Here is a 13,846-nt window from a genome sequence, read left to right on the forward strand (position 1 = left end):
TTTTTTTTTTTTTTTTTGTAGAAGCTCATTTTTTAGGATTTTTGTATACAAAAATTGAAATTATAACTCATAGAAGTTTTCATTTTACTCAAATATGAATCTCATCATGATTGTGAACTAAATGAACCAATCCTAGCCCTAATTTTTTTTTAGATCGAAAGAATAAGGATGTCATTAGCAAATTAATCTTACTTGTTCTTTTATTTAGATAATTTAAATCCAAAAAATAAGTTACCACGATTATAGGGTAACTGATCTGTACAATTTTGCAATTCAAGATTTTTTTTTCCTAAACTAATTCAAACCCTTAATTATCCAAACTAGTGTTATCAATCCGGCGCGTTGCGCCTATGATTAATTAGCGAGGCTCGATTAGGTTCATTTGTGATTCGTGGCGTTATAGACACTTGTAAAATATACAAATCTATTAAATATAACTGTTACAAATACATAACTTCTATGTAGTTACAAATACAATTTCTAAATTGTTACCAACTTCTTCATGAAACACCACCTACCTTACCTATGACCAAATCATCCTTGTTATGCTTCCTTTTGCATGTTTCAGAAAAGGTGCTACCTTTTCAATAAAAGGATGGTTTAAATAATGACAATGGCAGCGTTTTGATATTCGTCATTGATATGAACGAAATATATTTCTGCTTCATACCTATAAAAACAAAAGAAAATGATGCACAACAACTTAATCAACTTGTCAACAAAATGCATATAGTCCATGCCCATAAGATCGAAGGCGATTCGACATGCTTATCCCGTCAATAGTGTGCTCAGAAGGTGTATGCCAATGGCATTAGCTGGTATGTTGAACCATTCACCTCTCTTCCTCATGCATCCCTTTGTCATTCAACCCATGCTCAATACAAATTCAACCTAAACAATAACAATATCTAAAAACAACTGTAAGATTTTTACCGAAAAAAAAAAACAACTGTAAGACGATATACATACAATTATCCGAGCTTATTAGTGAGCTTATATACCATGATAGTGTGGCCTCTATTGAAAAGTTTGCAAGGACTACTGTGTAAGACCTTTTCAAGTCACTTGGTTGATCTTTTGCTTTTTTTTAAACTCGATATTAACAGGAGACTGCGGTTCCCTATCCGAGCCAGATTTGAATTCCGCACCAAGAGATCCCCATTTCTTTGGTCCATTCGGCGACTCTTCGTACCTGAATTCATGGTGGCACGCGTGCGTCCATTGAATCCTTATAACGTAATTAAACACATATAATCTCCCGAATAAGCTGCCTAATCACCTTATCTCCAATTGCAGCAGCCTCACTTTCTTTCTCTTCTTGTGAATAAAAAGTTGAAGCCTATACATAGTCGTTAGTAGGAGAGGTTCAACCTTTAGGAGGTCCTAGGCAAGCTTAAGATTCAGTCAATGTACTTATTAAAAATAAAGGACATCATCTGCAAATTACTATATAAACTTTAGGGACGATTTATATTTATTAAAATTAAAGGAATTATCAACAAATCACTCTAAACATAAGTGGCAGACTTTGTATTTTACCCTTTACTTTTCTTTTAATAACATAAAATAAGTGACTCTTGATTACATGATTTGCCTAGTCTATCCCCTTTTGATTCTAGAGACATATCGCTTTTAAAACGCAATATGAGACTAAGAGACATAACCTTTGAGTAATATCTAATATGTATCATCTTGATAGGGTACCAACTATACATTGATGCTCAACCAAAGGTAAGCACACAAATAAATCGCCATCACATGTTTTTCATCTCCAACCTCTAGCAAATATAATCAATCCAAATTAGAGTACCAAAATATATAGGAGATCTATTTAAAGGTTTAACTGCAAACAAAAATAATCAAATTTGATCCAGTTACTAATTAAAATAGCATTTTTATCTTCAACTTTCAAAAAATTAAATTCGATTTAAGGTAATCCCTTAGAAATGACAGAGGTGGCACTTCAATTCTCGCCTTGCATAGCCTACCCCTAGCTATACGTGCTCGCTTCATCTACACTTTTGTCAGAATTGGAAGGTTCAGAAAAACACAGTAAGCCTTGTTATAAAGACAAAGAGAATGAAACTTATCACCAAATCAGTGTTACCATATCAGTTTAAATCATTAATAAATTTGTTTATTAGCACTAATTTCACATGAAAGCTTAGAAACTACCTTGATTACATCAGGAACCCATCATTTTATACAGCATTTAGCAACTATTATTCAAGGTACAAAAGATCACATAATAACAGTAAATGACAAAAAAAAACAACCAATAAGTGGAATACCTTAATAATTTTTAAAGAGGGTTTGTTGAGGCGTTTTTAGTGTGTGTGAAGTTGAATCTTTTGCTTGAAGCCGGTGCCCACCGAGGCATGTTTTATTTGAACAATTTGCAGTGATGAGAGTGTTGTCTACTACTGTTATGCTTCTTTAATCACCACTGCATCCTCATTTAATATGGCCATGTTCTGCTCTTGATGAATCAATACAAAAAAAAGATAGAATTTTGAAAGTGAAAAAGAGGGGTTTTAACCAACAGTAACTGAAAAGATATAAGAATACATAACCTGTTGTGGACGCCGGAGAGCTGCCGTAAACCCTGCCGCCATGCACGGCGGATCCCCTCTGTCATGTCGACGCCGGTGAGCCTACTCCGTTTCTGTCTCCCATCTCTTCAGTTTCTTCTCTCTTTGTCGATGGAGCAGACGGTGGGTTTTTTATGCGTGCTAAGTGGGTTGACATAAGCCATACACCTGGTTTCCAAAAACATGGCTCAACTGAATAGTGACAACACCTATGTGTCACTATTTATTTGGCTTGTTTTGTTAATAGATACAAGACTAAGGTTAAAAGATCAGCTTTACCGGGACAAGCAATGGCTAATATCAATCCAGGAAGTCCAGCACCACTTCCAACATCTACCAAATTAAGTTTTTCAACGGTAGTATCACAATTCGATACATACGAGCTTCGAATCGGAGGTATAATTGCAAGTGAGTCCTCAATGTGCCTATCCATAACATCATTTGCATCTCTAACCGCTGTGAGATTCATTTTCTACATGTCATAACCCCGAAATCAGTCAACCTTCTACAACAGTTCTACACTACACATAAATTGAGGATAAATTATACATAGATTGAGTGTAAATAATAAAATCACCTGGTTCCAATCGAGAAGAGCGTCAATGTAGAGGTGGACTTGTTGCTGTTGTAGAGGATTTAGGGTTTTGAAGTGGGAGGCATTGACGATTGAACATTTTGTGGTTGCGGATCTTCTGGTTATGACCATTGGTTTGAGATTTGTGGCCAACTGACCCAGCCCAGCACCTTGACAAAAGGTAAAACTAACTTCAACAAAAATTCATTTAAACATGTTACCCAACCCACCTACAGGTGCATAAAATAGGTTTGGTTTGCAACTGAGTTTTATTTGATTCGTTTCAAACTTGTTTCAACAGAGGAGTATACAAAACTCCGGTTCAGTTCCAACCCCAATATCATCCAAACCGATTTTAAATTCAGTTTCGCTTCGGTTCACGAATCGGTTCATATGTGCACCTCTAAACCCATCTGGTCTGACCAAATCATGTATTAAACCATTACCCAACCAAACCCATCTGACACAAATATCTGGCCTCCTCTAATTAGATGTAAGACAGGCAAACTGTTATGTAAAAGAACAACCTTCTTCCCAACTACAAGCTATCATATTTTTTTCACTGAACATTATTGTATTTCTTCTGCAAACACTTCTGTAATAAAAAATCCCAAACATAATCTAAACACAGAAACAGGAAGACAATACAATACCTCAGTTTTCTCAGCTTGTTGCCCCTTCTGGACATGAGATGTTATCTCGAATCCGACCCCTCCGACCCCACTCCTATGTACTTCCCTATAAACCCTTCCTAAACCGTTCAAACAAACCCTAATTAGCACAATCCAATTACCACAAAAACAACAAATCAAACACTTAGTTCACAATTCAAACATAAATACCATCTTCAAACAAACAAAAGCAGTTCAGTTCTTCTTCTCTCCACTTAGGGTTCGAGAACGACTAATTAGGTTTTCATTTTGTGTATTCTGTAAACTTAACTAATTTACAGCTCATAAAACTCATTTTCGACTACCAATATGCAAAAACCCAACTATGAACCCTAGAAAAGCAAAAAGCATACGGATCGTCAACAAAACTACAATCTAATCTGTCAAGGGTTGCCTGAGAGTCACCGATTAACAGAGATCTGAAACATGCAAGTCTTGATCGGTTCAACGGAGCTTCGCCAGAAACCTGGGTTTATTCGCCGGAAGTTCAAGTCGATCCAAGAACGCCTTTGCACCCGCCACCAACGGATTCCCCTCTTAAACCGTCATCGTATCACTCTCGTGACTACTGCCGTGATCGTTCACCACCAAACACTGGTCAATCGACTCCAAATGCATCCGTAGGGAGGTCACCGGTCCAACCCTTCAATCTCTCTCTCTATTGTTCATAACTCTTTAACATAACAGGTAGAGGGAATGAACACGTGGGATCAAAGATCCTAAGGCAACGACGCGTGGTTATGGATGCAGGTGTGTGGTTGCTTTCCCTGTTCATTCCCTTTACCTATTATCAACGACGCGTGGTTATGGATGCAGGTGTGTGGTTGCTTTCCCTCTTCATTCCCTTTACCTATTATCAGTTATTAATAATTATTAATAATAATAATTAATAATTAATAATTATTAATATTAATAATAATAATAATAATAATTATTAATTAATAATAATAATAATAATATTAATTAATAATTCATTCCTAATAAAAGATTCATCATTATGTCACGTTGATCTACTGAGGTTTTTTGTCGATCATAATTTTCTTCAAAATTCCAATCGACTGAACAAAAAAAATGACTTTATCAATAAAGAGTGACGAGGTATGATCCGGACCGGCCGACTCGACCCGGTCATCACCTATTATTTTATTATAAATAATCAATTATATTTACGTTTATTCTAGAATGTTCCATTCTGCATGGATAAACTAAGTAACCGAATCCCCGATATTCTGGGAAGATTATGCAAATCCCTAACTCACCGGATTATCTCCTAACATACAGGAAACCCTAATCATAAACTATAAATAGAGGTAAACGTCAAAGCTATAGACATTCTGCTCTTACGTCTTCTTTCCCACTCTATATACTTTTCTACTCCCAAATTACCGAGACTTATTCTCGGAGGGTTGTTACAGGAATAACCCCATTCCTGTAACGAGTCTTAACGGTGTTCTGTTTTGCAGCCAGCTGTTCGGATCGCTAAGAGTTGAAGTATTCGTCGGAGCCTAACAGTTTAGGTCAGTGTTTCTTCATTGGCGCCATCCGTGGGACCAACGGTAGCACTAGACAACTTGTACCCAATGGCAAGTGGTCAGAACACGGCAACAACACCACCAAATCCGGCGGTGACGACCAGTTACCCGCCATCCATTACAATCTCTGCAGCTTCTACAATTCCTGCATCACTAGCAGTAACCAGGTCTCTTGACCTAGAGTTCAAAGCAGAAGCCCCACCTGGTTTTCAGGAAATCCCGGCCATCACCTACGGGTCGGTGTTTGAACACTCTCTCTCATACACTTCATGACAACAAAGACAGGCAGCGTCAATTGCGGCGACCTCCGCCACTTCTGCCCCGTTATCATCCGCACCTGCACAGACTATACGTCACAACACCAGGCCAATGATTACGTCCGCAACCCAAGGAAACGCCACCCAACAGATGAATACGACACAGTACTATCAGCCGCCCCTCACCTACTCGATGCCGCCATTGTATTCAGCAGCACTCGCATCGGCACTATCGACACCACTCCATCAACCGGTGATCATGCCGGCAGGAGTTTTGAATGCCCCAGTCACGCCTGGGAACCAGTCTTACTTTCCAGGCTACTATTATTCACCCCCTTACGGGTATATGTAAGATTAAATATATTTTATGTTATATTTAATCTAGTAGCCATTATAACCATTTACATTATATGGATCAAAATATATAACAACCTATTAAATAATTAGTTGGTAATTGTTGATGAGCCTAATTACCCTTATTAACTAATTAGGGTTTCCTTTTGGGTGCATATATAAGGAGACTTATGTAGAGGTTCTAAGGTTAGACACATAACCTAATAATCATAACATCAATATCGACCTCCATCTCCATAGCCGAACTCCCTTATTCGGTTTTCATCATCACCATCATTAGATTGCACCCTAAGGAAGAACCAGACCAAGCTGACAATCATGTCAAACACTGTTGCTGCGTCTCCATCTGGATTCTCTGCTGGCCTGTGCTGATGCAATCAAAGGTATGTTTTCATGTTTTTCATTATGTCTAAACAGAATCGATCATCATGTGGTATCAGAGCATATGTTGATTAGTCGGTTCTGTTTTTGCATCCGTAAATCTGGAATAAAACTGGAAAACAGAATTGAAAACCATAATAAAATCCGTTTTCTGTCATCCGAAATACCATCTCGGATGCATCACGGATGAGTATTTTCAGATAATTACATCCGATATGCCATTCCGGATCATCTCGGATCCATCTCGGATCATATATTCATTCATTATAACTGTTCCGAAATCAACATGTTGACCAATATGCTTAAATGTGTAAAAATTTCCAAATTTCGGATGAATGTTTGAATGTTTATTTTTTTAGGGTTCATTACTTGTTCATCAGAAAATTCGAAAATTCCCTTAGTTTTGGAATGAATTCGGATTATAGGGTGTTTGTTTCCGTTTTGATCTATTTTATCTGCTTAAGTTTTTTCGAAATCTGTTATCATTATTAATGGATATAATTTTCGAAATAAACATATAAATATAATTAATATCTAAATAGAAACTTAATCCCATAATCCCTAAGTTTTCGGATTTAAATCTTATCAATAATTAACTACCTAAATTAAGGATTTTATAGCTTGAGGAACACATTTCGGATGATCATTACGGACCATCACGGATCATTTCGGACTAAGCGTCCATCACGGATCAATAATTGCATGATCATTTCGGACCATCACGGACCATTTCGGACTAAGCGTCCATTACGGATCAATAACTGCCTGATCATTACGGACTAAACATCACCATTTCGGATGAATCCAAGACATAATTCATCCGAAATCATTCGTCTTGGACACATCCGAAATCATCCAACTTACGCGTCTTGGATACATCCGAGATGATTCGAAATCATTCATCACGGATGAATCCAAGACATGATTCATCTGAAATCATGAGTGTTCATAAAGTGCCAAGATTTGTCCGAAATCCCATTACTTCATAAAGTTCGATCCGCGCTAACAGGTGGTTTGCTATTAAATGATTGGTTTTGTAAATACTTAGTTAAATAATCAGGATCAAATAATGCTTTACAAAACCAAAATGGCTTTACTTGAATGAGCTTCTGATGAATCGTTTCTAGCCAAAGCTGATTAGATACATCTACTTATCGTTCAAGTATTACGAAAGCTATGTTAAGTGTGCATCATAAACATGAATGTCTTAATATCTGGTCAAAGCTGATTTAATTACTTCATAGATGGCATACTTAACGAGTGCATAACTAAAGTCATTGTTTCAATTCTGGCCAAAGCTGATTTGTCACAAATACTTTGCACACATGCTTAAATGATTGCACTTCTGGCCAAAGCTGATTTGTCTTCGTTTAAGTAGAACTTTAAATAAGTCTATTATTTTGATGTTAGTAATAGACATATCACAACCTCTTCACTTAATGATCCTTATATTAATGACCCTTCTTTAATTTTATGATCATTTCGTCTGCCTTATCTTTTAGTACCCATAATTTTACTCACAATAATTTTCTTTAATAAATCTATATCTCATCCACTCTAATTCCTAAATCTAACATGTTTTGCTTTATTTAAAGTTTCTATAAGAATTAGCTCTTAAATTAAATCCTTGATTATCTCTTAAGACACGATAATCCTGTTGCTCTCTTCTGATAAAGATTACTACAGAAGAAAGGTAGAGCATGATTAATAGGACCAATCGAACACGATGTCTCTTATGATAATCAAGAACTCTCTAACATAAGTGTTGTCACTAAAAGGTTATTTCAGATTAAGTCTTTCCTAAGACTAATCTATAATTGTGGAATAATCACAAGAATTCCTAAGATGCATGCCTTCATTTAAAATTCTAAACTATAAAACTAAGTGGTATATGTGAATACATAATAATGTACAATACCATGCCCCATAAAGTTAAGGGCTTATGCATGGAAATAAGTACCTTTTTTCAGTACATTACACACTAAGATTCTCACTTGTACAATTTGATGCCTTATAAATCAACTATAACACTCAAAAGTACCAAAGTATAACGAGTGTGTTGATAAGCAACATATGTACAAAGAAATAAATGTTTGAAGCTGGAAAATAAATTGTTACTCACCTTACAACCACTTAAACTTTGAAAGAGGATTGTTCTAAGGTCCATAGTCAAAATACAAGTACTAATTCCACCTCTAAAGTTCTTCAAGGGAAAATCTCACTGCATAAATTATGCCATTAGACTAGGCATGAGCAACGAGACTATTCATTATTCAGAAGAACGGTTGGATAAGCTAATTAGGTAGTCACTTACTAATGATATTTAAGTATGATAATTCTTTAATATTCCAATTAACACATGATTAGTTGACTCTAGTTCTAAACGTTTCCTTACCAGAAATCAACAAATAACTAACATGAGAGTTAGTGACAAAATTAAATGTTAAAGCTATAAGAACCATGATAAGCAATCTTCTAACAACGTTTTTCGATACCTTATATATTTTGAAGATTAATCAGAATATAGTATCATAATTAAGCAATGTTATGAAGCTTGTGAGGTTTGCATAGTCAACATAAAGTCACACTTACCTTAAACTCTCATTTTATTTGTTCTAAATATCTGGATTGAAACATTACTAAGATGGAACTAGATGATACCTTACACTTTCACAACTTTTGTCATCATGCAAATGAGAATTTGACAAAAGGAAAACGAGACTTATAAATTTCATCCATTATAACAAAAATTCATGAGAAATCATGACATGGTTAATGAGGATGATTTTTTTTTTCATCTAATCTCATTCTAAGTGATTTTAAATCATGACGTTATAGCCCTAAATATTACTTGGCTTAAGGAATAAGTATGAGTCCATCATAAGTCATTCATTGACATTCGTGGAACTTATTCCAAATGGAATATTCAGACGTAATTCATTTATCATTTAACAGACTATCAACTTGTATCTAAATTTTGTCGCATATGGCCCACGGTCTTAGAATACATCTATTCATATATATATATATATATATATATACACTTATACTTAATAAGATTTCTATTAGATATGTCCCTAAAGTTTCTTATGATATCTGGACATTAAAGAAATCAAATAAAGTCTAACATATATGTGATAGGTTTCCACGTCACGTAGCTCATCGAAACTTCTCTTGTAGCATTTCTAGAGATATTAAAGATCAGTGGGAGCATTAAGTGTCTTTTAGTAAAAAACTTGCAGTAGTTGCAAGAGGTGGGGGAGTGAAAATTTCACATTACCTCTATTTGCACCTCTTGTACAAGACACCGCTCCATCTCAACACTGTTCTATCAAAACTTGTCTCCTTAAAATATAATGCTACACTTACAAAAGTTTCATTGTTGCTTAATTGTGGGGCACACTTAGATTTCTTACCTAAACTAACATAATCCTCAACAAGAGAAGTCACAACGACTAACGTCATTAACTTGTTTCTCTAGTAGAATTTGTTGCTCGTTAAATGTTGACCCTAAGCATGCTGAGTTCCTAAAGATTTCTAAGGTCAGTGGGAGTAGTCAAATTCCTTATCATGACTTGTAAGGAATACAAGAAGCGGGGGAAGAGTGTCATTAAATTTCACTCCGAATTTAACTCCGATTACACCTCTTGTACACCATACTGCACCAACTCTTACAGACTTAGACTCCTGAAAATGATAGCAACCTAACCAAGAGCTAATCCATAAAACTGAAACTTCTAATGAACCCAATAATCAACTCAGGAGGTCACCTATCAGTGACTTATGGATAAGCATTTTCTGTTACACCAATATGCCTTTCGGTCTACGCAATGTCGGGGCCACCTATCAGTGACTTATGGATAAGGCTTTCGAAAAGCAGATTGGCCGAAACTTGGAGGTGTATGTTGATGACTTGGTCATCAAGAGCATGGAAGAGAAACAGATGTTAGAAGACATTGAAGAAACCTTCTGAAAACTAAGAGAATACAACATAAAATTGAACCCCAAAAAATGTTCATTTGGGGTAGAAGAAGGAAAGTTCCTAGGGGTGGTAGTCACCCGGGATGGTTTCAAAGCCAACCCGGAGAATGTAACAGCAATAACACGAACGCCATCACCCAGGAACTTGAAAGAAGCACAAGAGCTCAACGGGCGATTGGTTGCTATTAACAGGTTTCTAGCGAGACACGCCGAAAGATCTTTACCTTTAATAAAGACGTTGAAAGTCTGTCTCAATAAAAACAACTTCAAATGGACCAGTGAAGCAGAAGAAGCCTTGCAAGGCATGAAGCGTTTCATTGAGAAGCTACCTACGTTAACAACACCATATCCAAAGGAACTCCTGAAAATGTACTTAGCAGCGGCTCATAACGCAGTCAGCGCAGTACTAATGGTAGAAAGAAACGGAAAGCAAACGCCCATATACTACATCGGCCGGGTACTGGCGGTTCCTGAAACACGGTACCCAACGCTAGAAAAACTCGTACTGGTGCTTGTTCACGCCACTTGGTGCCTCAGGAGGTATTTCCAAGGTCACCGGGTACAAATCCTTACAAACTATCCCCTACAGCAGATCCTTCATAAGCCAGAAATTTTGGGAAGAGCATGAATGTGAATTTTTTCCAGACGTGGCTTATACTACTTCCAAGTTGGAATTTCTATGTTTTATTTGTTTTTTTTTCTTTTTTCAGACGATCGGCAAAAAAAGAGAGGCCATATTTACGTAGAAACAAAAGTCAATTTTTCTTCTCTATATGAGTTGATTAACTTAAAAATGATTGATGTTTATTTTGTAAATCAACAGGGTTTGGGTTTGTGCTAGTGGATTCCAACGAAAACAAGAAATTTGGTCAATGGAGTTTTTGTTTTAAAGAAATAAACTTTATCCCATTTTTTATTTTTCGCTTCTGAGTAAAATTAGTAAAAACTTTTATCTTTTTAATATAGTTTTTTTAAGCTATGGTGGTTGAGTGGATGAAAATGATAGTGGTGATTACAGTCGAAGAAGATGTAGACCAATAAGAAGTTACATATATGTAATGATCCTAAGATACATATATGTAGAAGGAATCGGAGACGATGATGGTGGTGGCTATAGCTGGAGAAGATGAATTTTAAGAAAGCTATATACATGTAACAAACCTAATATACATATTATCACTTTTTTTTAATTCTTTTTGTATTTTTACTTTGTTTCATTATTAGCAAATACAAATTATCACCTTTTTTATACATCTTGTTGGTGTTCGGCGAACACTTGGTTTTTTATATAAAGGTGTATAGTTGTTGTTAAGTGATTGTTTGTTTTTATATATATGTGTATAATTGTATATACTTGTTACTGTTTGTTTTTTATACATATGTGTATAGTTGCTATTAAGTGACTGTTTGTTTTTTATACACATGTGTATAGTTGTATATACTTGTAGTTGTTGTTAAGTGAATGTTTTTTTATATACATGTGTATAATTGTGACGATGTATACACACAACAACAACCAACACACACTGTTGTTATACATATATTTTTCATACACGTGTATAATTATGAGAGTTTTGTCAAAAAGAACCCTAAAAAATCGATGGCAGAAGTGGCCGTTTGTTTTTATACACATGTGTATAAAAATACCTAAGATAATGTGATTAAAATCTAAGAGTTAATTGCCAAAACCGTCCCTAAGGTTTGGGCACGTTTGCCATTTTCGTCCAAAATAACATTTCTGTACCAAATTGCCCCCAAGGTTTGTAACTTTTTGCCATTTTCATTCAAACCACTAACTTAGTTTATTTTTCTGTTAAGTTGAGGATATTTGGATGAAACTGGCAAATATAAAACCACCGGGACGATTTTGGCAATTTACTCAAACCCTTTTTAATTTCTTTTATTTAATTATTATTGTTACATATATAATAAAAAAGAATATACATGGAATTTTTAGAAAAAAATTAATAGTTTTGTCACATAATTTTTATAAATTTTCATCCAAATCATTAACTCAGTTTATTCTTTCTGTTAAGGTGAAGGATGTTTTAAATTTTATAAATTAAGACAGAAATTAATCTACAACTTCTTTATATAAATCGGTTTTATAAAGAGAAAACGTCATTAATGTGCAACACATAATGATGTGTGCTAAACAGACTATAAAAATTAACTAAATAAGACTCTCTAAACTAGACACTAAAAAGCTTTAATTCTAGACTCGACCTAAAACCACACAATCGGCAAATGTACCGATCAATGTAGTATAACCTAGGAAGTCCGGATATCGAACCACGAGACTCTATAAATCACGCAAACTAGACTCTAATAGACACTGACAGACACGACTTAACTTGTTTATTTGTTTGGGGGGGGGGGTTACGGAAAATCTAGGAAATCTATTTAAACTAATTAATTAAACTAGAATTAAACTAATACGAACGGAGACTGAAAGGCTTTTTTTATATGGAAAACGAGACCACCTAGACAAGAATCCTGGATTACTTTTAAAGAATTACCGACTAAGTTAAATGCATGAATTATGGAACCGGGATCTTAAAGTACTAAACCTATTAAGAACCAACTAAGCCCTCGACCCTTCTCAAGGAGAAACCTGTGGAACTACCTAGGCCGTTAATCCTACCGGTTATTCGACGCCTTTCCAGTTGTTTAATTATTGTGTAAGTACCCTAATGTTGACCTACTCTTTTCCAATCATAGATCTAGGGTAGTTAGAATTAATTAACTTGACTTGATAGACTAATAAAATCGACAGGTAAACCAAGACACGACCTTTTCCAAGGACTATCTAAAGCAATTCGCCGGGTAAGACCTACCAATAGCCCCTCACTTTCCAGGTATTAGGACTAGTAGAACACTAAGACTTAGTAAATTATTATCAATTACCTCTAGGGGTTATTGCGCAATTTCATCCTAAAGAGTTAAGGTTTCCTAACGTGATATAGACACTCACCGAAATCCTATACCCTAATATGACTCTACGTTGTGATATAGACCGTCACTAAGAATCATATGAAGCAAATAATAACAATAAAGCAACTCAAAGCATGCATATACATCAAATCATTAAACCAAACTCTTTACAAATCACAATTAATCCATAAAAATCATGCAAATAACATAAACGGTAAAAACTTCATATTAATCCATTCATCAAGTCTAAGTGGTTTATAAATTTAGCCAAGCATGTTAAAACGTGATAACAAATCAAAGATGTCAAAACACGAATTCATCATAACAAGTTTCGTAAGAAAAGTCAAGAATAAAGAACTAGAAAACCCGATTAGATCTCCAAGTCTTCTTCCCCGAACTCGTACCGATGATTCCTATGCTTCAAGAACTCCAAAATTGCTCCAAGAATGCTCAATAATTCGCCCAAGATGCCTCTAGTTCGATAACTAGGGTTTTTTAAAGTTTAAGATGATTATATATGACTTTCCATGAAAAACCCTTATTAAATTCGTAATAATTGCCAGCTACAGGC

At 35.4% G+C, this 13,846-nt stretch overlaps 1 protein-coding gene across 50 annotated transcripts; it reads right to left on the bottom strand.

Moving 5' to 3' along the window:
* Positions 1-402: 402 nt before the first annotated feature.
* Positions 403-4,680, bottom strand: LOC110889635 (ribosomal RNA small subunit methyltransferase G). Of its 50 annotated transcripts, none has more exons than XR_004872264.1 (9): positions 4,242-4,678; positions 3,819-3,916; positions 3,169-3,335; positions 2,871-3,063; positions 2,574-2,783; positions 2,292-2,474; positions 1,280-1,436; positions 1,002-1,192; positions 403-908 (listed from the first exon to the last, which is right to left on the bottom strand). XR_004872264.1 is itself a non-coding variant. In XM_022137196.2 (5 exons), exons 3-5 carry the CDS (start codon positions 3,295-3,297, stop codon positions 2,635-2,637), a joined length of 471 nt encoding a protein of 156 aa, XP_021992888.1. In that variant the 5' UTR covers positions 3,298-3,335; positions 3,819-3,916; positions 4,242-4,674; the 3' UTR covers positions 2,574-2,634. The 50 variants fall into 50 exon arrangements, 1 of the variants encoding a protein (XP_021992888.1); XR_004872272.1 differs by having other exon boundaries at positions 1,280-1,339; positions 2,574-2,759; positions 4,242-4,677; XR_004872268.1 differs by having other exon boundaries at positions 1,280-1,339; positions 4,242-4,677.
* Positions 4,681-13,846: the final 9,166 nt, after the last annotated feature.

The sequence above is a fragment of the Helianthus annuus genome, chromosome 11 (assembly GCF_002127325.2).
Source record: "Helianthus annuus cultivar XRQ/B chromosome 11, HanXRQr2.0-SUNRISE, whole genome shotgun sequence".
NCBI lineage: Eukaryota > Viridiplantae > Streptophyta > Magnoliopsida > Asterales > Asteraceae > Helianthus > Helianthus annuus.

Excerpts from the sequence above, each read along its gene's own strand:
- LOC110889635 (XM_022137196.2), bottom strand. The coding sequence starts at position 3,297 with ATGGTCATAACCAGAAGATCCGCAACCACAAAATGTTCAATCGTCAAT. Across the intron at positions 3,064-3,168 it reads CTCTTCTCGATTGGAACCAG|AAAATGAATCTCACAGCGGT; the intron begins GTGATTTTATTA and ends TATGACATGTAG. Across the intron at positions 2,784-2,870 it reads ATTAGCCATTGCTTGTCCCG|TTGAGCCATGTTTTTGGAAA; the intron begins GTAAAGCTGATC and ends GTCACTATTCAG.